General features: G+C 30.7%; 2 protein-coding genes across 6 annotated transcripts in view; both read right to left on the reverse strand.

The window, feature by feature from the left end:
- Window positions 1-19515, reverse strand: part of LOC147066343 (uncharacterized) — a 112657-nt gene extending 93142 nt beyond the window's left edge. The window contains exon 1 of the mRNA XM_085955665.1: window positions 19121-19515. The gene's annotated coding sequence lies outside the window, so the exon portion shown is untranslated. The remainder of the gene's footprint in view (window positions 1-19120) is intronic.
- Ca-beta (Calcium channel protein beta subunit) overlaps window positions 1463-24740 on the reverse strand; it is a 77155-nt gene continuing 53877 nt past the window's right edge. The window contains exons 4-11 of one of the 5 annotated variants that reach the window (XR_015071631.1): window positions 20237-20456; window positions 12964-13198; window positions 12445-12568; window positions 10757-10897; window positions 9661-9828; window positions 8312-8468; window positions 6448-6549; window positions 1463-3216 (exon numbers count right to left, since the gene is read on the reverse strand). Coding sequence is in view for 3 of the 5 variants with exons in the window: in XM_085955758.1 (XP_085811884.1) it covers window positions 2762-3216; window positions 7029-7067; window positions 8312-8468; window positions 9661-9828; window positions 10757-10897; window positions 12445-12568; window positions 12964-13198; window positions 20216-20456 (1560 nt within the window). In the remaining 2 variants the exon portion in view is untranslated. Of the gene's footprint in view, window positions 3217-6416; window positions 6550-7028; window positions 7068-8311; window positions 8469-9660; window positions 9829-10756; window positions 10898-12444; window positions 12569-12963; window positions 13199-20215; window positions 20457-24740 lie in introns of those variants that run through there. The other 4 variants (XR_015071632.1, XM_085955758.1, XM_085955759.1 and 1 more) reach the window with 4 other exon arrangements.

Genomic DNA, 24740 nt, shown 5'->3' on the forward strand with positions numbered 1-24740 from the left:
AAGCACTAAACAATATCAGTCATGTAATCCAAGATGGGGACATTCTAAGAAAGTATTTTTATGACAGTTTTTCAATTTTATTGTAGTTACATTAATTTAGTTAGTGACATAAGACGATAATTAACAATGATAATATATCACTTCAAATGTCAGCTGTAAAATTGTCGCCATCTTTGATTTCACTCCTGTTCAGCGGTTGTCAATAGTGTTAACATACGTTTATTAGAATAACAAAACAAGCAATTTCCCTGTTGCCGGAGAACTCGGTTTAAAATATGAAATGTCTGATAATGCCATTTATAATAATTAGACACTTAAATGAGAAGCTAAGGATTACTTTAGTTAGCACAACAAAAAAAAAATACCTACGAGGTATACGAATAATAACTTAATTTTGATTGAGGTTTTCAAAATGTTTTTATTTTACAAATTTGAAAAGAGGCACATTTGAATAAACGATCCTAGCTGATTTGTGAAAAATTTGAAGATTACTATTATTGCTCAAGAGACAAGTCCTTAAATTTAATTTAATAATACTGACTTGAAGAAACGAGGATTTTTAATGAGCGCGAGTTGATGTAATTACATTATTATTTAAATATGAGTGTAACTTGAGTGTAAATGAAATTTGGTAATAATATGTAAGTAAGTTGTTACATTGATTCTAGGGATTGCAATACTGCATGAAAATACCAATACCGGTATTTCGATATTTCCTATTGAATACCAATATTTGTAAAATAATTGAAAAAAACAAAAGTATCTACCGATAATAATATAATATGTGTAAAAATCTCTTAAAAATGTTATCATTTTATAACATCTGTCATCGCTGGTTACCAAGGACGATGAAGTGTCACGGAAGTACACCAGACATCGCGTAAGCTGACAAAAAAATTACGGTCCTTTAAGCCTTTTATATGTTAAATAATACATTTTGTTTCCACTTTCGATTCCAAATATATCGGTATTGTCCGATTTTTAAAACCGGTATTTCGGTATCAAAAAGTACTGGGATACCTGTTTCAAAATGCGGATATTGCAATCCCTAATTGATTCATTTCGCTATTGAAATATATTAGAAATTTTAGAACATGATTTTACTACCGCAGATATTATTTGCATTTTTGTCATCTCGTTGTTTATGGTTATAGGTACAAGGGTGAATACAAGGCATAGGGCTATAATAATATCATAACTTTAATATGAATGGAATTATTATTGATTTAGAATACTTAAGATTCTAACTTGCGTTGGAATCGTACCTAAGTATTCTAACATTATGCACTACGTTCATAGAAAATTCTACTATACGTACGATTAATGACATAAGTGGATGACAAAAATTTAAATAACAATGAACATCGAAACGGTCCACTACAATAATTGAAACTTCATATAAAATTTTTTAGTCAAGTTACGAAATTTAATTAAATTTACGTATGAAGTTTGTTTTTTTTTTAATAAGTAGTTACTATTTAAAAATATTAATTTGTCATAGCTATAAAAATTCTATGAATTATTAAATGAATTCATTAGATTTACTATAAACACGTTATCGTAAATTAATACTAAATTTTCGAAATTATGAATAACAATAATATTAATAATTTGTTAGGTGTTATCGTAATTAGTACTTCTATTGTTTCTGATGATTTTATATAATTATTTTGAAAACGTTCACATCTGTCAGAGGCACAATATTGCATTCATTTATACAAGAAAATTATTCAAAAGAATAATATTACTATCTCGGTTTTCAGAATGCGAAAACCAAAAATCAAAAACTAAAAACTTCACAAGCATTCGTTCATTGAGCAAGTATGTTCATATCCGTCCTCTCGCTTTTGGTCTGAATTTTAATATGAAAATATTATGCAGAATTGTCACATGAAAGCAGAAGTGGATTTAGGGTTTCCAAGGTCCTAGATGAGATCGGTTTGAGAACCAAACTAAACTTGTACATACAGTAGAAACTCGACTACTTTTCAATAACAAGATTATTTAGAGATTCAATAAAAATAATCATTCGGATTTATTAGAACAATAACGTAGTTTTATCAATATTTAATGGCTGATGAAGTGCAACCTAAATGTATTTAGTATTTAATGTGTTTGATTTCCTAATTTTTTTGATTAATATTCGAATTACCTAGTTACGTCACCATTTGGAGTATATATTAGTATTTCGAGATTCTACTGTATCTGTACAAGTAACACCGATATACAATAGAGTTGAGAAAGAATATTAAAAAGCATTGGTTCGATCATTGATTAACCTAACCTCGAAAATAGTTATTTTAAATTGTTGAATTCTGCAGTTAATTGAATTGAAGTTCAATGAGAATGTCGAAGCCTTGCTTGCGTGCCCCTAAATCCGCCAGTGCATGGAAGGGAAGTTTCCCTCGAAATTGAAACAATTGAAACTCTAGAGTGACACTAAAACCGTTTGATTCATTTGAAACCTCCGGTAAACTGTGGTCTCTTTGAAGGGTTAAGTAACATTACACAGGAATAATGAATAAAATCTTGCGACAATTAATAATAGCATCCCGCCACGTACACGTCGATTTACATCTAAAAAATGGTGATTGTAGCAGCATTATACAGTACGTATCGTATATAATGATTAAATTGAATAAACTTCACAATATGCGGAGTCCCTTTCTCTTTATTCGCTCGCACAATCACTGAATCCTTAGCAGTCATTAAGATTAGCGTTTCAAAAACGGCAATACCACACAGGTGGCTCATCTTGATACTAGATGGCGTTGAGAGCTCGTCTGGAAGAGCCGTAATCGTCTCCCCCGCCGCCTCGCCCATAGCGCTCCTCCGAGCGGCCGCCCTCCCGAGTGGCGCTGCCCCCCGCCCCGGCTTGGCGGTGGTGCTGCGGGTGGGTATGAGGGTGTGAGTGGTTGGAATGGTTGTGACTCTGACCCGGGTGATCTCTTCGGTCGTCGTAGTCCCGCTCGTACTCTTCCCGGGAGGAGGAGTGATGCGACTGGCGGTAATGGTGGTGGGCGGGGGCGGGGGCGCCCCCCTGGTGCGGATGGTGGTGCTGATGGTGATACATGACCTCTCGCTCCGAGCTATAGTCGTCGTCGTAGCCTCTCGCTCGATCCCTCTCTAAGCGGTCCCTTTCCCTGTCCCTGTCTCTGTCTAGCCGCGCGGACCTCCCCCGAGGATGTCCCGAATGGTGCGGGTGATACGACGGCCCTGAAAATCACCCAGAAATATAAATTTTACGCTATCAAAACATTATGTTAATGTTTACTTTTAGATGACCAAATAACTGAAACGTTCAAAACAGGTTCACTCCTTTATCATAACTGAATAATATGTAACAAATTTTTCCATACATCTTCCAGAGATTACATTTTTTAATCAAAATCGGTTTTTTTTAAAAACAAGAACCTTTTATGAACGAAAAAATCATTACAACCACCAATCTTTATTAAAAAATAAAGTTGATGTGTGACGTGGCAATGTGTTCGGGCCATTAATGTAATATTTACAGAAGTATTTCGACATGAAGATTTTCATGACGCAGTTGTCCTAAAACTGTTGTCAGCCTTATCCTACTTCGTAGGTAATAGGTAAAGTGGTATTTAATGAAATTTGAAGTAAATGATTTACAACGTTCTTCGAATAGAAATAATATATTGTTACTAATTTCATTAAAACATAGTTTACTTCTATTTAGAAATTAATAATATCAAAAACTTAAATTGTTGCAAAATTCCTGATTTAAAAAAATTCAAAGGTAATTAAAATTATTAGTCACAAGAAAATTATTATCAAAACATGCTAAGATTTATGTAATTGGGAGTTTACTGAAACAATAAATTTTGAAAATAAATTATTTCTGGATATCTAATTTAAATCAAAATAGTTATCACTGATCTATTTTTCTGAATTTTAAGTTAAAACAATAAATTCTAGGGAATTTTTACTATAATATTTATCTACTTTGTTCGTAATCGGGAATCTATTCTAAAATAAATATTATTGTTAGTGGTTGGTATACCACAAATAAGCAATATTTTTTCAAACCAAAACGCATCATCATTTAGACGACGTTATGTATATATAGATCAACAGTAGGTATAATTGGCTTTTAAGTTTTTGATTTTTTTAAATAACCGGTACACAAATTGTAACAATGATGCTAGATTTAAAACTCTCCCAAAAAGAACATGGAATGTTTTTATTCGTTTAATTCCTCCTGATTTAATTCGAAGATTTACTAGCAGTTATCATTCATAACTTATTATTTTGGTTATGTTATGTGATCCATTAATACTTAACGCCGCCCATTTTACCCTTTTAAAAAAATGTTGGCATTATGTATTATCAACCAGTGGCGAAGGCTGTTCACATCGATTTATAAAAAGCAATATAAATATTATGTTGTCACAAATATTGCAAATTAATATATCTCATGTATTCAAATGAAATCTTGAAGCATCTCAGCTTATTTAACGTATATTTCAGTTTTCAAACCTCAATATTATAATATATTAATCATTGCACTTTATAGTATTATCGTTTTCATTGGTTATCCACTGAACAACAGGCAGTCTTCGTCACTGATATCAAAATATCAAATACTTACTACGCATACATCCTAGAGGTACCTAAATAAGAGTATTATCAATCATGCCTTTAAAATAAAGAAATCAAAATAATAAGTTAATTCAAAAAGTTAAAGGGGTAAAATCAAGGGGCCAGTTAGGTTATCAATAAAATGTCAAAAAGCAATAATTAATAATTATGACTACTTACAGAATATAGAAGAGCTACAAGCCAAAAAGTAGAGAAGCATTGGAAAAGCTTAGCAGTTTTTATGTATAACTTGGATTAGATAATTAGTATTGTCGAGAAGATTTAAAATACTGTTTATACAATTATCTTCCCGTTCAGTTAATTCGTAATTTTATTGTATATTAACTGAAGTTTTTGTGATGTAACTTTTTAATAATCAATATTATTGGTAATTTTTATGTGGTGTTCAGTGAAAACTGTAAGTAAGTGACTCCGAAGTTTCGAACTTTTCCCGGGCTAGGTACCACTACATCTGCCGCCAAGATCGCAGGTGTCGGTTTTATAGGAACTGTATAATATAAAGAAATCAGGCATTTTTAGTATAACAGCAAGGAAGTAACTAAGATTAATTATTGAAATCAGAACTGCTTAATTTTAATATAAAAACACGGATACTTACTAAAACATGTATCAGACAATAAACTTCATTTTGTTTCGTAACTATATTGTTTGATTTTCTAATATTATAGTGTTATGCATAATGATTTTGCACATTTAATTAATATTGGTTCTTTACATGGTAAAACCTATTGTGGGAACAAACTTTGATATTTTCAATGAAATCGGTAAAATATGGTACCTACTTTAAAACGTAAGCACCTTTGAATACTTTTTTTATTTATTATTATTATGTATTGGTGATTAGTATATCAACACACGTTTAATGTGCATTACATACATTATCAAGTGTCCATACCAAATTATTTGATTAAAAAAATATACTTAATCATAATATATTTATGAATGAATAAAATTTTTCTTTTCAAATTGTTTATAAGACGTGAGCCAAACCTTCTGTGGTCGATTTTTCAATAAAATTAGTTTTGAATGTACGTATGTGCTATATCAATAGGTCTACCAGCCTATCGAGGTGCAAGTTTTAAATTACGCCCTGTTTCAACAAAAAATCAAAATGAATATTGACTTCAGTCGCCGAATCCGCTCTAGGATAAATAATAGGTTACTAAAATCGCTCTACATAGCCAACCAATCAGACGTCATGATTCTAACCATGATTTTTAGCATACGTTTAAATCGCTATACAAATTTCACCACTGCACAATTGCATCAACATCATCGTAAATGCACAAAATGAAAAAAACCTCCAGAGTGGGTTTAGCGACTAAGTGACTCATGTATTCTTTTAATGAACTTGAAGTTTTGCAAATATAGTATGGGATACTAAAAGATTGATTTTCTATTAATTGGTTTTAATGAAGCCATCGAAAATCAAAACTAGGTGAACCAAATTACCTAATAAATAAATTAATTAATATTAATGGTAAAAAAGTAAACATTTTATTATCGCATGTGAAAGCATAAGTTAAAGAAAACATATTACAATAGATTAAGATGTTAAAAAAATAATCTGTCGATATACTCGTGTAATAAAAACAAGTTTGACGTATACAGTAAATATGGCACTAAAATAATTCACTCAACACAGGATGTACAGATAATTTAATTATTAGTTGAAAATATCAAAATGTTTTAATAAATCGGTGTGAGTAAAAAAATCTGGCCAAAAATCCAAAAAGCTTTCGAAAAAGATAGACAAGTTGTCGTCTAGCCATCTTGTTTGGTTAAAGAAAAACCTAATGCAAATGAAATTTGAAAAGAAACCTGCTGCTTTGTCGAAATATTTCTTGAATGCGAAAAAATATTTAAACACTTAATTTTCCGAGATCAAAACACCGTTTCAACGAGCGTGGCCTTTCGCATAAACTGAAAGTGAAATAAAATTATACAGAACAAACGGGGAGACATAAAAAATACATGGACAAATGGAATGACAGTACAAACATGCAAAATTTTCAGACATTCAGTACATAAGAGTGAGTGATGAATTTATTTTTCACTAGATGTCAGGACTAACACCACAATTCTTTTTTTAAAGAAAAATTTATATTTAAAATATTAGAAATGTGTATTATGAAGCTATAATAGTAAAACTAAAGCTCAATTAAAATGTGAAGATAAATTTAAACTAAGCATTTATAAGCAGTATATAAATATATTATACAACTCTGCCAATAATTATTATGATAATGTTTCTTAGGCAAAACAATCATAATGAAGAGAATAAATTTAATACTAAAAAATAAAAGGGAAAGACTTTAAACATAAATTAAAATAATTATTTCTATACATAACTTCTTATACATTCAAAATGAATATTAACATTTTGGCTTCATTAAGTTTACCTCTATCCCTTTCATGTGCATAATACGAATCATGGTGTCCTGTGAGCGTTAAGTAATTTATATTCAGAAGACATTAGTAAATTCAATGTTAATTATGACAATGACTTAAAACTAATCATTAATAATGAAAATAGTGAGAAATTGAATTTTTTCATTTGACTATGTCCGATCCTAATAAGATTATAAAGGGCTCCACAGGGTGGAACAGATTTTTCTTTTTAGAAAAAATGGATGTCAGCCACTTGAAATTGCATACGTAATACTTTTAAGTTAATAATTTTTTTTAAATCAGTATATAATTATATATCTGATAATAATATTATTTGAATATCGTAATTCATTTAACAATGGACTGTGCTGGGTATCTAGTACTACACAATATTTAGGAGCAAAATGAATAAATGAATAACCATCACAAATTTAATAAGAGTGAATTGTTTATAATAATACGAATTACGTATACTGAATGGTTAGTGCACATAATGTTGTATATCCTGTTTTTGTATGTTTTGAGAAAATGAATGATTCGAATCGATTGAAAAATCAAAGGAAAACTAGTGAATATCTTCTAAAATATCATATTTGGACATATAATATTTTTACAGCATAAAGGTATGATGCGAATGGATGTTTTGTGTTTAATAAGCCAATTTCTGTTAAAACAGGACCTACAATATTATATAATATGCACTAACCTATAGATATGTACCGTAAATAATGACAGTTGAAATACAAAGCAACATTTCATTGACTACAACAGAGATTTCAGCGCCTTTAGTACCTGCCGCGAGTGGATTCTATCGTTTGCAGATTATTAAATTGGTATTACCTTGGTTACTCCAGGGCCTAGGCAATTGAATAAAGTAACCGGTGTTAATAACAATACGATAGTCCTGGCGCAATACATTCCACTCATGGTGGATACATTGGAATAGAGGCGCAGGGATTTTTTATTAAAAAAGAATGTAGTATCTGTTGCCTGTTCGCGGTTGTATTGTTTGACGAACAAAATTGTGGATTTAATTGTATTCATTGTTGTCTTGCCTCCGATCATAGATTTATTTCATTAATATCTCTTTACAAATTAAGTAGATTGATCTTTTCGAATAGTTTATTATTTGTGATGGCTGTGTTTACTTGTATTATTATTATAAAAATACAGATAAACATAAAAAATTTAAAGCAGGCCTGAATAATAATAAATCCATATAAGTGAAATATTAAATGTAAACAGTGAAATACAATGTAATATAATGAATTGTTGATTTGAATATTTGTTTTACCTGGTGTTTGATGGTTCCTATCGTGCGGGTTTCCTGGTGTATTTGGAGTGGTCGGAGTGGTGGGTGAAGGCTGCGGTGAGGGGTTGTTGGGAAGTGGTCGAGGAACTCCTCCTAATGAGCTTGATCCTTCTGGCGGATGAGTTGCTCTCCAATATGCCTAAAATTAAACACATAAATAGTAATGTTATCATTATCGAAATAACTAGCTGAAGAACCCAGCTCCACAAGAAGTCAATTCATTGATCATTTATCTTAATAAAACAATAATAATTACATTATTGAATATTAAAATATAGGCACACACATGTCAACATGAAAATAATTCTGACAGCCAAGTCAAACAATAGAAATTAAAATCGTATCCAAAATATGAAAACGTTTTTATCTCTCGTGAAAATCCAAAATTGGAACTGGAAACGTAATTTGACCAAACAAAATATTTTTTATATGTAGATGTCAGTTCAGGCCAAGTAGGAAATCAAACAAATAGATTTACTAAATTATTGTCTAATTCTACAACATTGTGAAGGTTCATGTTTTTTCTGTCCCCTGCTTTTTTTCAATCGTTTCATGAATACAATATAATGAGATAATATAGGATTTGGAAATCGAATTCAATCATACAGATAGGATAGAATCTACCAGAAATTACCATAGTCTTAAATAAACAATGTGATTATCATCAATAAATAATATACAATTCAAACAGTAATCGGCAAAAATATAAGATAAATAATATTATTGTATGTCGTTGAAATAAACTTTACTTCCAAAATTATAATTTAGGTCAATAAATCAAGAAATTTGTAAATTTATTAATAAAAAACCATAGGTATTTCGTTTAGTTTTCTATTGCCACCTGCTGGAGATTGATAATAAAATTCTTTTTTTAAAAACAACACATTTATTAACAAAAGAAAAACTAGGACACTCAAAGTCAAATGTTGTTGAAACTACCTATCAAACACTCACCTTATAAATAAATAGTACAGTGTGATAAAATACAACAAAGTATAACGAGTGAGCTAAATAAGTATTTTATTAAAAGCTCTCCCTGTGCAAGTAAAATATATTGATATCTGAAGCAGGTCAAATACATGCATTGGTATTACCATGGCAGGTTAGTTCTGAATCTTGAAAGAACGAATAACTGATGTTCTTGAATCATTTTCTGGATATTTGTGAATATTTTTATGGATGAAATATAGTACCACCTCTTTCTTCATTATTCTTCCGTGTATATTGTCAGGTTTTACCAAGTTTCAATTATTTTTTACATATTTCTTTGATATTGAAGTTGAATTAGGTGATCACCATTTTGATTAAATGTTGAATAATGTAATTATTACCTCTAAATATTCTGCTATGTGTTCACATGCGTCTTCTAGTTGATTTTCATCTAATATTACATCAAACATCTCAGGCGGACACTGTGCGAGCTTCTCTGCGGCCACCATTTGAACAGATAAGTTTTTCGTCTGCCCTTTACCTCTTGACTTAATTAACCTTTGTAATACCTATAAATAAAAATTATTTTCAATACAATTAATGAGTTACCAAAAATAGAATATCATCATAATACAACCACTGTACCAAATCACCAAATATAATAGCGCCTCTACACGTGCATGGATTTACTGGCAGCAATAGTGTGTATTTTAAACTATCGTGACAATAACTGTTTACCGGTAAAAGTGCTGACTGTCTCTCCAATCTCATTCTTTAAGAGTAAGCGAGACGCAATGTTGTCGTTTTATGGTACTATTTGACAGGTCATAAAAATCGGTTAACCCCAAGATGAGCCTTTCCGCGATGTAATTCGTTTTTTTGCTACCAGGTTCGCCACTATCATTCTACTGTGTAGGAGCAGATCGAAAAAATCTCAACTGTCGCATGACAATTCAGAGGCTTCTGAACATTTTTGATTTATGCTATCAATCTTGCAACTGCAGGATAATACATGTTTACACATACATTTTCTTGTTATGGCCACGATAATACTTACTGTCAGCAGTAAGTATTATGTATTAACTAAGCTTATTAATAAACTTATTAATTCCATCTTGAATGTCGTTTACATCAAATCAATTAAATCGTACCTCAAAACCAGATAGCTCCAATGATGTCGAAAATTAACTAAGCACCTAAAGAGGTTTTGTAGCAAAATTTTTATAACTGTTCAATTGAGTTTATTAATAACAAAAACCCAAAATTCTTAAAATAACAATGCAATACATTTAAATTAAGGGCTTGAAAAATTTTCAATTGCATTTTGTCAAGAGTTCTCTTTTTTGAGATACGGGAGTATGGCTCTGGGGTAAAAAAATTAGAACTTGGGTGATGATATGCTGTTTGCAGAATTTTGGACTTATCAATATGGAATTAACATCATGCGTAGAATATTGTAAGAATTTAGAAATGACAATAAATATTTGAAATACTTACTTTTGGACTAGAAATTTTAAGATAAACAACTGTAGGAGCTAATGAAGTCTTTGCTAATTGTGATGGATGATTAATTGTATCACAATCCAAAACAACGAGTTGTAATGTTCTAGCTAATTCAAATATTCTTTCAATTTCGGCCTGAAAATTAAAAATAAATCACAGATTAATTATTTCATAATATACCTACTAAACATCTTCATCATAACTAATTACAGGATAAAAATAACTTTTTATATACAACGTTTTTAAATTTTTTGTTGAATCATATAAACTTGACTTGACTATCTTAAACAATCAAAAAAAATTGTATTTGATAGAAATAATACTGAAATGTCATTTTGACACTCATATTGATTTCCATAGTAAAGCATGTATATATTAATAATTTTCTAGCAACCAATAATAGTGGATTGGATTACAGATTTCTTCCGAAATAATTTTTCATACAAAACATGAATGGCTAAAAGTATTAAAAAAATGCATTGGCATCGTGTTCTGATATATTCTAAAAGTTTCAAATGTCTAGCTAGTTGGAAAGTTAATTAAAAATTGATTGCAAGATTTGTACTGGACAAACAACCACCGGACAAATAAGAATACGACCTAATAAAAACGTTGTAAAATGAGTTTTCAATGTATAGACTTTTATAATCTTGACACAACATATACAGTAGGCACTCGGTAAACCGGCACCCATATTTTTTCACCTCTGCCGGATTGTCGGAAATGCTGGATTATTGGATTTCTATAGGAAATAATAAATAATCTGTAAAGGTCGGGCACCGAACTGCCGAGCGAACGGCTCTCCGCTCTGTAATTCGGCAGTTTAATGTGAAACCTGCCGGATTATGGAGCAGGTGAGCTGAGTTGCAAAATGCCGGACTATTGGACGTGCCGGATTGGTAAACGCCGGATTACCGAGCGCCTACTGTACCTATATTGTTGTGTCTTTGGGCTTAAAAACGTTAGTGAAGTGTTTCACATGATAACGTTCAAAGATATATACATTTTTATATCTGAATTATTCATTATCCTTGCTTCTATAACACTAGAATAAAATTTTGAATCTAAACCGCTGTTTACTTGGTCTTAATGTGGTACGATTCATGCACCACAAGAGTAATTTAGCAAACATGCAACAATAAATTCTGTGTTGCGAAAGGAAAATTGGGATGATTCCATAATCACTACTTAGATACTTTTCAGGAGAGCCAAAAAAAGGTTGCATTTTGGGTAACATGTTTCTGCGTGAAATTTACTAATTCATTGGCATTGATTTGACTCATCCTTATGATCAATTAGATATTATGTTTAACAGAGTTAAAATTTTTTTAACATCCCTTTCCTTTCGCACAGAATTATTGTTTGGGATGGCTACTAATTATTAATTGTACAGGTTAATGAATCCGAGTATATTGGCTTCTTCGGTGATAATGAACGACCAAAGAAAAATCAGGAATACAATCAGTAGATTATCTTTGAATTTGTAGAATAATTCATTTATACTGCCATCTATGACAATTTATATGAAACTATTTAGGTTATTCTGACAAAAATATTTTAGATGTCAGTCTGAGTATTAAAAACACTATGTAACATCAAATACATGTTTTTAATAACAGAATTACCTAAGTAGATGAATATATCCAGATCTAACGGCAAGGTATAATAATAAATTGTATTACCTGTACTTCTGCTAAACACGTTGATCTAGAATTCGATCTCTCCATTATCGCCCGTTTTGATGGATTATTTAGGAGTGATCTTTTTGCTAATGAAATATCTGCCATTACTCGAGTTATAATAATTCTGAAAATAAGAGAATAGGCTTTAATATATAAATTAATATATAAATATTTACGTTAGAAATATGACATTTGTCTAATACTGGGTTTTTTTAACTTTTTCTATGTCTCATGATATTACTATGGCAGTTTCTGACAGGCCGCAGATTTTTAACGGCACGCATCGAATATAGAGCGAAGCTTTACTAAAATCGCTGTAATACCGATAATTTGTGGGTTAGTACTTCATAATTATTCAAACAGATGTCACTGCGTGTTTAATTTTTTAAATTATGCAAATCAATCGACAGTGGCTAGTAATTTGGGGTAAAAGTCGGACAAGATAACTCGTGAAATTTGTATGTGCGGCTTGTCAATCATGGCCTTATAGATATAAAAAATATTTATATAGATACTTACTTTCCTTCAAAGCGGTGTTTCAAAAAATCAAAAAGCGCCTTCTGCATCATGTCCGTTACTTCATAGCCTTTAAGCGAGGGCCCCACTAGGACGACAGGTCTCATGGAGGGAACTACGTCGTAGGGGGTGGCAGTCTCAGGCTTTTTGAAGAACGGTTTCCGCTTTTCTTTCGCGGGGGGTGTTGTTAAAGTTGATTTTCCCATGCGGCCACCGGCAACGGAGTCGGAGTCATCTCCTGGAGAAACAAATTACAAACAATCACAATTTTGATCTTTATAGATCATTGATTTTTTATGAATGGGTATTTTACCAGAGGGTATATCCAAGATCGAATATTTAATCTGAATTTTTTATAATTTTTCACTTGAATCAATAAATAATATGAACTATCGATTAAAGGTACTTGTTGGAAATTGCATTTAAATTCTACTTATTGTTGACAGTTTTAGCGATATGGGTTTTATCTTTTGCCATCTTCAGGTTCTAATTTATTATATAATGTCTATTGATGAAAATTATAGTTTGTTACTGTTTATATATAATATAATAATACATTTTCATGTTTTAATATGCATATTTCATTACAATAATATAGACATAGAGTCTGAAGATACCGAAAAAGGAAACCCGGGTCACTAAAACCAATTACTATGGAATAGTAAAAAATTCAAAAAGTCATTGTCAATATCAGAATTTTGATAATAATTAGGTATGGATATGTCCAGATAGTCTGTTTACTAGATGTCAAGTAATTAATTTTTAAAGTGCAGAAAACTGCTACGCATTAAATTCATAGGTATATTTTTATGAAATAAGCCATTTAATAATGAGTAATATTTCAGAGACTAAAACGTTATATTATTATTCATGAACTCAGTAGAGAGAACCGTGGGGTAGAAGTTAGTATACTCAGCTCAGTAGGTCATGGATTCGAATCTCCCGTCTGAGTCAAATTTGCAAGTTGTTTATTCAATCAATATTTTGTGTTCAAATTCAGGACACAGATACGATGGACAAATGGTTATCAGTCAATATGAAGGAGACTGCATACTCCGTTTTAAAGCCAAACAGCACTGCAAACTGTGGCAACTTAACGCTTCGCTGATCTTGCCTAATTCCCATTGAAACCAATTGGAATCAGACAAGATCGGCGTTGTGGTACCGCAAAACATTATCATGCGATATAAAGTCGCATGATCATTTTCTATATACACGACTTTGTTTCGCCTGATAATGTTCCTTCTGTATGAAACAGTTGGAGTAGAACTTGATGACCATTTTTTTATGCTTTTTCAAATTTAAATTATTAATGGTTGAATATTAGAAATGTGTTTATTGAGAAAAAATCTCCGATTTTACAGAATGTATAGGAATCGAATTATAATGAATTTAATTGAATGTTTCGTAAATCCCTCACTAGATGTCACTAGTAACTATTATATTCCATTATTTGTAACATGTATTATTTCCAATGCTTTTTTTGTAAAACACACCTTTGAATTTTAGGTTCATATTTTTTTAAATTACATAATCCTTTTATAATAGTAGAAATAGTAATAATTAGATACCATCCACACAGTAAACGTTGCCTTAGTGCAGTTTTTGTCTAAATTGATTTAACATAAACAAAACGTTCGTCTGCATTGTATCTTTATGCTGTAAAAATATTGTTTGTCCAAATAGGATATTTGAGAAGATGTTGTATCATTCAAATACATATTATTATGTCCATTTCTAATGCATCTCAAATCTTAAAATTCGATTTTCTCAAAACATACAATACTTATACAATGATCAAATTTATAATATAGTATTGTTGGTGTAAACATGGAATAATTTAGGCTGCTTAATAATACAGCAGTGATTTTGGTAACAGCTTTACTATTTATTATAAATGGATTCTGTAATTTTATTATTTTGCGACTTATATTATAATATACCTTATCAGGCGCACACACAAAATTTTAATCATGTACTTGATAAAAGATGTTTTTGACTTATAAATATCGTTTCCACTATTGCTGTCTCTGTCTATTACTGTTATGAAAGTGGAAGGGAGAAACACAGATATTTCCCATACTCAATTTCATAATTAAAATTATGTAAATATAAAGTTTTGCTCGATAGGGATGTCAAACAAATAGGGATTTTTGTGTGAAATGTAAGAATAAACAAATGTGTGAAAAAGACATTTATAATAATATATTCATAATAATAATAATTTAGCAAGACAGGTTCTAGCAAGATAGCTATATTTACAAAAAAATAATAATTTGGGCAGTTCATAGTATTGTGAAAGCGCTATTATCAAATCTCAGGGTTAACTCAGACCCTTGGATCATTTTATGTGTGCACGCCCGATCATATTATCACTTAATTAACGTAGTTGAGAAAGTAATAATAAAATTATCTTTCTCGTATATAGACAAACATCAAAATATAACAAGTTTCCACAACATTTCAAAATATACAACAACTTGACAACCAAGCATGTACGAACATAGAATGCAGACATGAATATTTATATATTGATGCTTGTAGGTAGAAAGAAAAAATATAGGTTTTAAATTTCACCATATGTCTGAAAATATAATAATTAGAAAAAATAGACAACATATTTCAGATAGTAATTATTGGAGTAAAATAGTTAGCTGTGTTAAATTAAATATATTGAGAAGAAAATATGAACAAAATTGAAGAAAAGGGTTTAACTAATTATAATGTACAATCGATAATATGTGTCTAGTAAGTTGCTATGACTCTATTTATTGAATAAATCTTATCAATGGAAGTGTTCTATAAAGTATTGTAAAGAAATCAAGAAAAAAATAATAGATAAATTTAATAAAAGACAATGACTTAATAAGATCCATTATTAAAGTGGCAAACCTGCCGATAAAAAAATGAACTACACCGCGCAGAGACTCATTTTGGGGTTAACCGATTTTAACGACCTGTCAAATAGTACTGTACAATGACAACATCGTATCTCGCTTCCTCTTGACGAATGAGATTGGCGAGACAGTCAGTACTTTTACGTGTAAACAGTTATTAACACGATAGCTTAAAATACACACAATTGGTGCAAGTAAATACATGAATGTGTATAGGCGTTATAATAGCGCCTGTACACGTGCATGGATTTATACGTAAAAGTTCTTAGTATTTCGCCAATATTATTCTTCAAGAGTAGGTAAGCGAGACGCGATGTTATCATTATTTGGTACTATTTGATAGGTAGTAAAAATCGGTTAACCCCAATATGAGTCTCTGCACGGTGTAGTTTTTTTTTTATTGGCAGGTTTGCCACTATCGTTCTACTGTGCAGGTGCAGATATTGCACGGTCCAATTATCGCTTGGAAATTCAGAAACATCTGAACTTTTTTGATTCATGCATGCAAACTTGCAATTTGTACGATAATACATGTTTACACATGCATTTTTATGTTATTGCTGTAGCAATAACAATTGTACGTTACATATTTTATAATAATAATTATATGTTAATTTTTATAGGAATTGTATTTAGGAACACATTATCTTTTTCTCATCTCTACTATTCATAGAGAAAATATACTATACATACTTACTTATACTTAATATTGAAAATAATTACTGTTGACAGAATAAAGTAGGTACCAATTTCAAATTGACATTGATCGTTGAAGGCAGACATATGGTGATTGCAGATTACTAAATATAATAAATAATTTATATACACATGCTATATTATATTACCGTTTGAAGGGACCTTAAAAAAATATCATTATGACATTAAAATATACCACATAGTCTACAGATAATAATAACTTTATAAGAGTGGGTTTAAGTTTCGGGGTCATACAAGGAAACAGTGGAACGGGTATTTGGGAAAATGAAATGAGTCTGACATTAAATGGACGATGATGCAAGGAAAACATGAGACATGAGTGATAACTAATATGAATATAAATAAAATAAAATAAAATCTATACGAACATAGTATCCGGCTAAATATTTTTTTTTCAAAAGAAACGCGTTGTTTTCTAATCGAAATATTCAATACAGATATAAATCAGTCTACCTATTCTAAATAAAATTAAAATGCACTTAGCTTTCTTTATGTATGTCTTATAAATAAAATATTATTAGTTCAAACTATGAGGACAGCAAACAAAAGTTATAAAAACAAACCACACTCTATGATAAAATGTTTAGTGTGATTGCAGTATACTTTGCACCAATACGGTCAACTTTGCACTAAATTTGCAAACAGGTGTTTCATTAATTCAGATACAAATTTAAAAGAGTGTTCATAAAAGTTGTATTTAAATGATGATTAATATTGGAAATAATTTATGTTCCTATGTTTAATGAATATAGATATAATAATATGTGCAAACTTTACCGGGAACTGATTGTATTATTATGTGAATACTTGTGTAAACAAATAACTTGATAATTATTATAAATAAATTCTGTATTATAAATTGATTCAATTAATGTGTCAGGTAATCAATTTAGGTTTAAATGCAAAGTTGACCACAATAGTGCAAAGTTGACATCATTGGTAAAAAGTAAACATTACGGCACTCGGTATGTTGTGTAAAACGCAACAATGTTTGGTAAGTGGAATGTTGTGTTATATTATTAATTAATGAATTATTAAAATGGATTTTCTTGTTTTATAATATAGAGTAATATTATTTAATTATAATATCAATGGAGAACACATTGAGATAAAACAATTGATTTTTTTTAAATTGTGATGTAATAATGTTTTACTATATTTACTCTAATTGGCTGTATGGTAAGAATAATAAAATTAAAATAAGTCTACGATTTTCCTATGCCTAAAATAATAAAAAATAAATAATAAAATAAAATAAAATAAGAAGTAGGTATAGAAGAGTGTCTGTCTTCCAACTAATTAATTATAGGCAAATTAAGTAAAATATAATTTTGATGGTTGAAAAATATAAAGATGAATATGATTTTATAATATTACTTACTGAGAAAGTCATTCAACAAAAGGGTTTCCAAATCGAAGAATTACAGTAATTAATATAAGCAATCAAATAATTACACGAGCAAAAGGGTATAATTCACAAGGAGGTTAGATAATTAAACAATAATAAAATACTTATTCAAGTATCAAACTGTATATTAATATCACATAAGCGAAAACAAGCAGTTTTTTTACACTTATTTTTAAAATTGCGTTACTGAACACCAAAGAACCATTCCAAAAATTTACCACACACAAAATAGAAGCAATATTTAAATCTGAAAGATTACAATTTCTTTCATGTAGGTCTGTCTATCTCAACACAATAAAATGGAATAATTAATACACTTTGAAGTGTTTATTTACAATGCTTTTTTATGCCCATTGATAAAGTTGAATTTAATTTAGTACTTAGAAGTGATCGAATGAAAGTACTCACAAACAATAAAAAATAAATATGTACCAAGCAAAAAACAACATCAAGACGGACACACAAACACATACAAACAATAAAATCAAAATATTTTGAAACAACAAAAAAGCATCAAATATTATTCAAATTTGTCCTGAGTAAATTTGAATGAAACCTATGCATTATTTTGTTAAAACTATTTCTATACCTACCACTTTTTGATTATTCACCTAATATCCCCTGAACCAAACCTAATATTATGATTTTTAAATAAATTGCAAAAATCTTTTAGACTTCAATGAATAGATATAATATGTACCTATAATATAAAAAAAAATATTATTTATATAAGCAAAAATTAATATAGACTGTAGCTGTCAGTGAAAATGAATTGTAAAACCGGTGCAACACGACGCAAGAACTGGTGGGTGAGCATAACCACACGAAGTCCACGTAAATTTCGTACTGTCTGGATACGAAGATAGAGTAAACGAGGAAATTAGGTTAAATTTTAAATCTATAAGTGAACCGATAAAATTTAATCAGTTGAGTTTTCGGTTGCAGCTTGTTGACTGACATTGACATCTAGCGATGTGAGACTGAAGATTCTCTTTGGAATTTTCAAAACTAATACAGTAATAAGTTTGAATATAAATAATGCCCAAATTACATCGCCTGTCTTCTACTTATTATGAGCATGAATGCCTTTAAAACGGCCCATTCTTCTTTTCATCGCTCTTTCCCCTCAGATGGTTACATCATTACGGGGGATCCTTATACCAGCAGAGGCACCTAGCGGAAAAATACGAAGCTTGCAATTTGAGTCGTTGTTTTGATAATTTACAGTTTCAACTGTATTAATTAATAAATATGTATCTAAAAGCATTAAAAGATTATTTTTTTTTAAGTCAAAGATAAACTTACAATTGTAAAAAAAATTTGAATTTGTTACATATTTATGTCACGTGTTACGTTATTATAACATTATATTTTATGGTCATATTTATTATTAAAATTTAGTTTATTAAGTTTTCAATTTTTTACCCTGTAGATTTTTGACTAATTCATTGTTTTAATATTTTTTATATTTATTTTAATAAACATCGATTTTTATAAAAATATAAATGTATATAATTTGAAATCCTTTTAATTACCACATTTAAATGTCATGTTAATTATATCTAATGGCCAGGTAATGCAAACGCGCCAGTCGCGTTGTCGGCACTAAATGAGTTTTAACTAATACATGATAATAAGCATTCGAAAATATATCACTGCAAAAGCCCATTTGACCCCAGACACATAATAGAAACAAATGCTAAAGACGACAAAGAAGAAGCCAGACTTTTTGCAATTAATTTCTCTAAAAAATACTGTCTTAAACATTGATACATTAAATGTACAATATTATAAAGCCCACTTTTTAACCAGACCTGACCTAACGCAAAGCTTCGTAAGAAGGTCTTTATTTATTAGGGCGCAGACACACGGCATTGAAGTCGACGTGCGTAGACGTGTGTCGATGCAAGTCTTATTTAATTACAATTGCGTCCGATTAGAATCACCAATTGGATAAAAGAATTTGAATCAAATAAGAGACCCTGCGTCGACGCACGTCTACGCACGTCCACCGCAATGCCGCGTGTCTGCAGCCTTAATAATTATAAAGACTTCATCAGTGGCGCGAAACCATCGGCACACGAGCCGCAGCCTGATATTTGACGTCTACTCTGATAATGATTGTAATAACAGCGATAACAGACAACGAACGAGCACAATAATAATAATAATAATAATAACAAAGAAATGCTTGAAATAAGATTTCTGATGATGCGGCGCGGGACGGACGTACCGGGCGTGGGAGGGGTGCTACCTCTGCTGGCATCCGGGGCGTTTCCTGCGGCGCCTGCGGAGGCCGCGTTGTTGCCCAGGTTGCCGGAGGAGCTGCCGGCCTTCCCGGCGTAGAGGCGGGTGGTACGCGCGGCGGCAGCGTGCGCGCGCACCTGCTCCAGTTTCACCGGCGACGGGATGAACCCGACGTCGCAGCCCTCCTTGACCAGACGTCCGATCCACCAGTTGTTGTCGTACTTCTCCTGTGGATGTTAAAATAGTTGGTCAGTTTTCGCTATTATGTTGTGTCACGAGGGACTGTCGAATCCCGACGGTTGTCGACCACAGATTTTTAGTTGCCTACATCCAGAGTTGCCAACCGTACTATAATTATAGTACAATACTATAAATTTGATTCTGCAAAAAATGTAAAATACTACTTACGCCGAATATGCCAAAATACTATAATTTTAAAGGATTCGAGCCGAAAAATGTTCCTTTACTATATTTTTTTTACAGAAATACTATAATTTTTACGCCTTTGTACTTTAATCAGCATAGAAAATATGGCAACACTGCCTACATCCCAACATGGCAGTTATCTTAGTTAAATTTGGGTATTTCTTGACAATATTAAGGTACCTAGTGCCCGTGCGAAAGAAGTAGGTGCGGCTAATATATTTATTGTCTATAGTCGTTATCGCCGACAGTGTTTAGATCGCGCCTGTTGTGTCACCCATTCTCTCACTCTTTCTTGATTCCTACTACTGTACCAACCTTGTTTGTCTTATTATCTGGTTCATTTATCTGGATACACTATAATCTACGATCCCCAAATACAGAGATGGTCACTTTAAAACTCGCAGTAGTGAGGTTGTGTGATAGGTACCTATTCCATCTTTCAACGGCGTCTTGCGAATTTAAAATCAAATCATTGACTAATACTAGGACATACATAACCTCAGCATGTGAACATGTTAGCAGAATAAATGAAAAACAAATCTATACACAAATTTGTAACATGCACCTTTTTTGCAATGTAACATAATATTATGTACATTGCTAATTGCTACATAGTAAGTTTTGAATTATTTTTTCAACAACATACAATAATAGTATTCAATGTATGTTGTTATGTAGGAATATCTTATAATTAAACATGTTATAATAATACTGTAAGTATATAAACGAAAATTTGGAATACGCATCCTTATTGCAATATACTTATGTAGGTGTAGGTATGGCCAATTTTTTACTTGAATCTGTTTTCACATGTTTACGTACGATAGTCTATTCGATATAAACAAAAACAATTTCAAGTTAAACACATCTATTTTCCAGAAAATCATCGTTTTTTAATTACACTGAAGAAAACCTTTTATAGCTCAAATTCTTTGATAACAAGTTTATCTTTGAATTTCAAAAATATTTATTTTTATTTCTAATGCTTATTTATAAATTATCAGTGAATTGTGTTAGATTGCATCTTACGTAGAATGTAGCTAGATGTCCCAAGTAGTAGTACACCTCCCGTTAAAATGACATGCCTATTGTATTGATTGAAAAATGTTGGCTGCAATCCAAACTACATGACGTGCTATTCTATGAAAATGTTTAAACCTAGTATGTACGTAGGTAATACTTTTTTTGGTAAATATGTGGCTGACAAGTTTTGTCGTTATGGCTAAATAAATTACCAATATACCATTTACCTAAGAAGTTCAAGATACTTAGATATTAACATTTAACATTTTTTTTAAATATTCTCATAGGTCTTACAACTTTTGAAAACAAAATATAATCTGTTATAAGCTTTGCCTTCTTGTTAACGTGATTCATTATTCGTTATATTTTAGTAAATAATATATACTATAGGTACCTACATATTATATTCTGTATCAAAGCATAAAGGGATGTTATTATATATTGGCAGATTTCCAAATAATATTGTGAATCAATATCAATCATCATTAATCAAAATCTTTATAAGCTTTATTCTGGTTATCATACATGTAATGTAGATGAGCCCATCTTTTAATATAAGTATATATTACTCCCACATTATTTTACTTCTTAAGTTAAAATTATATAAAATATAATATATTAATTGTAATGAACTATTTACAAAAAAATATATTAACCTATACTTTAAAATACCTACTAATATATAAACATACTATTAGTCTTCTATATAATATTGACATCTACGTCATGGTGCTGACGCCACGCGCTTTTTGCATGCTGGCGGTATTGAAACGGTTTTAGTTCCAGAAACGGCCGCAGTGACGTGTACGTCTCGATATATAAGTCGAAGTTCACCTACTTATACTGCATATTTTATTAAATCATCAGATTATGTTCTTAGATTACTTAAAAATGGAACCACAAAATATCTAAATTATAGTGTAGCTGTAGATTGTAGAATAAAAAATTATATTACTTATTAAGTTTAATAAAAACTAAAATGTATCGTACTGATTCCACTTTTTATTAAATAACTGGGTTTAGTCCGCCTCAGAGGGACGTTTTCAACTGAGATAATATAAAACAAAACAGACATTATTTATAATCAACAAATTCAAAGAAAAGATAATATGAAACAATATTATCGCACTCATATTTTAGTAATTAAAATGAATAAATAAAGCAGACATTTAATAAAAAGTGAAATCAGTATGTACGATAAAATTTGCGTTGTTAATAATACAATGTATTTCCACCACGAGTTGACAGTTACACAGTAAAATAAATTAACACAATTAAAATAAACAAAGTATGTAGTATGTACGTTGTATGTATACGATGTGTTTATTCCATATAATATTTAATAATATTACCAGTTGAAATCAAGAATGACTCTTTGAAAGGTAGGAGAGGACCTGGATTAAATATGAGTCGTGTAATTAAGTACCATTTCAACTGATCAATAATTGAAAATGTTTTTATAGTAAATTGATTATTCATATAATATATAATATGATGAACTTTCTCCAAGAGTTGAAGATTAATAGAAACTGTGATTTATAGTTAAAAATAATTACATATTTAAAAACACAGACAAACGAAAATATAATTATTCGACTAATAAAAAAACCTTAGACGTAGTGGAATTGTAATGAATATATTTAGATCCAATTCTTAATTAATTAAGCTACCTACCCAATTGTCCTTGCGAATACTGATTATTAAAAACTACGCAATCAGAGGTAATCAAATTCCGTTAAGAAATGGTTAATATAAATCAAGAAAAAGACGTTACGAATTTCATCTATAGAGGTATTAGGACTACTTAAAATGTTGGTTTTGACGGTTACATGTAAGTTGTACGTATGCAGTTCATCGAGGGACACTTATTCGTGCGCCGCAGTACGTAAAACATGAGTTCGTCTAACATTTTATCAAATGACGAGTTCTTCGTTGAACATTTCACCGTGGAATACATTTGTACGTATCTTACAAAATGCGACGATAGTTTTCAAATAGTACTGTTCCAATTAGATTAACCCTAACCTAACCTAACCTAGTAAAGACATCTCCACATGTTTTAGCATACGTACAAATATACTACACGGTGAAATGTTCAACGAAGAACTCGTCATTTGATTAAATGTTACACGAACTCATGTTTCACGTACTGCGGCGCACGAATGTGAACTGTTTACTTACAAATTTCCGAATACGGGTTTTGACATCCCTGCACATACTTATATCTTGTAATTAAATTATTGTGTTATTCCATGACAACGTATGTTTCTAAAGCTTTTCCAAATTATGCATTTTTAATTTTAAAAAAATGGTTTATAATTATTAACTTTGCAAATAAACAAACTTTCATATATCCTGCCTTATTACGTATTTAAACGTTAATAGTCCTTTCTCTCTAAAACTTTTTACTTTTTTACAACATTCGTGTAACACGTAACAAAAATTTCCATAAATAAAACTGTGCATACACCACGCTCCAATTTCAATTAACCCATCAAACTGCGACTGCATTTCCCGCACGAAGTCATACGAAGCATGCACTCCTTACAATCTTTGTTATTTACGATTAAAAAAAATACTGGATTGCAACATTGCAACTTTTACATACTAGCGCCTGTCACATTAGGGGTGAATTATTAGAAATGTTCACTCAAACGCAAAGCGAGTTCTACTACCTATTTGGAGATGATAAAAAAGGAAGTTTTTGCCACGCGATGGGAAAAGTTGTGACGTGAAACACGTGACTCGTTTATACCCACCTCCCCTTTTGCGGGCTGCACGATGCAAAGAAAAGTTGTAATGTGTTAGATATTCATATTGTTTCATTGTTGAAAATATACACTTAAAACTTAAAAGTTGTTTCAATTTCAAAGTAACCCCATGTAGTGGATGGTAATAATTTACAATATGTACATTATAATTTATTACAAAGATCACGAAATTTACAGAAAGTTTTCTTAACAACCAGTGGTGGAATTCAATCGATTCGGTTGCTTAAAATTTTCTTAACCGCTCATAAAAACTGTGTGAATTAAATAAAACAAGTTTATTACTATATCGAC

This window comes from Rhyacophila brunnea, unplaced genomic scaffold (assembly GCF_057557595.1).
Source record: "Rhyacophila brunnea isolate RB1 unplaced genomic scaffold, BYU_Rbru_1.0 scaffold_5, whole genome shotgun sequence".
NCBI lineage: Eukaryota > Metazoa > Arthropoda > Insecta > Trichoptera > Rhyacophilidae > Rhyacophila > Rhyacophila brunnea.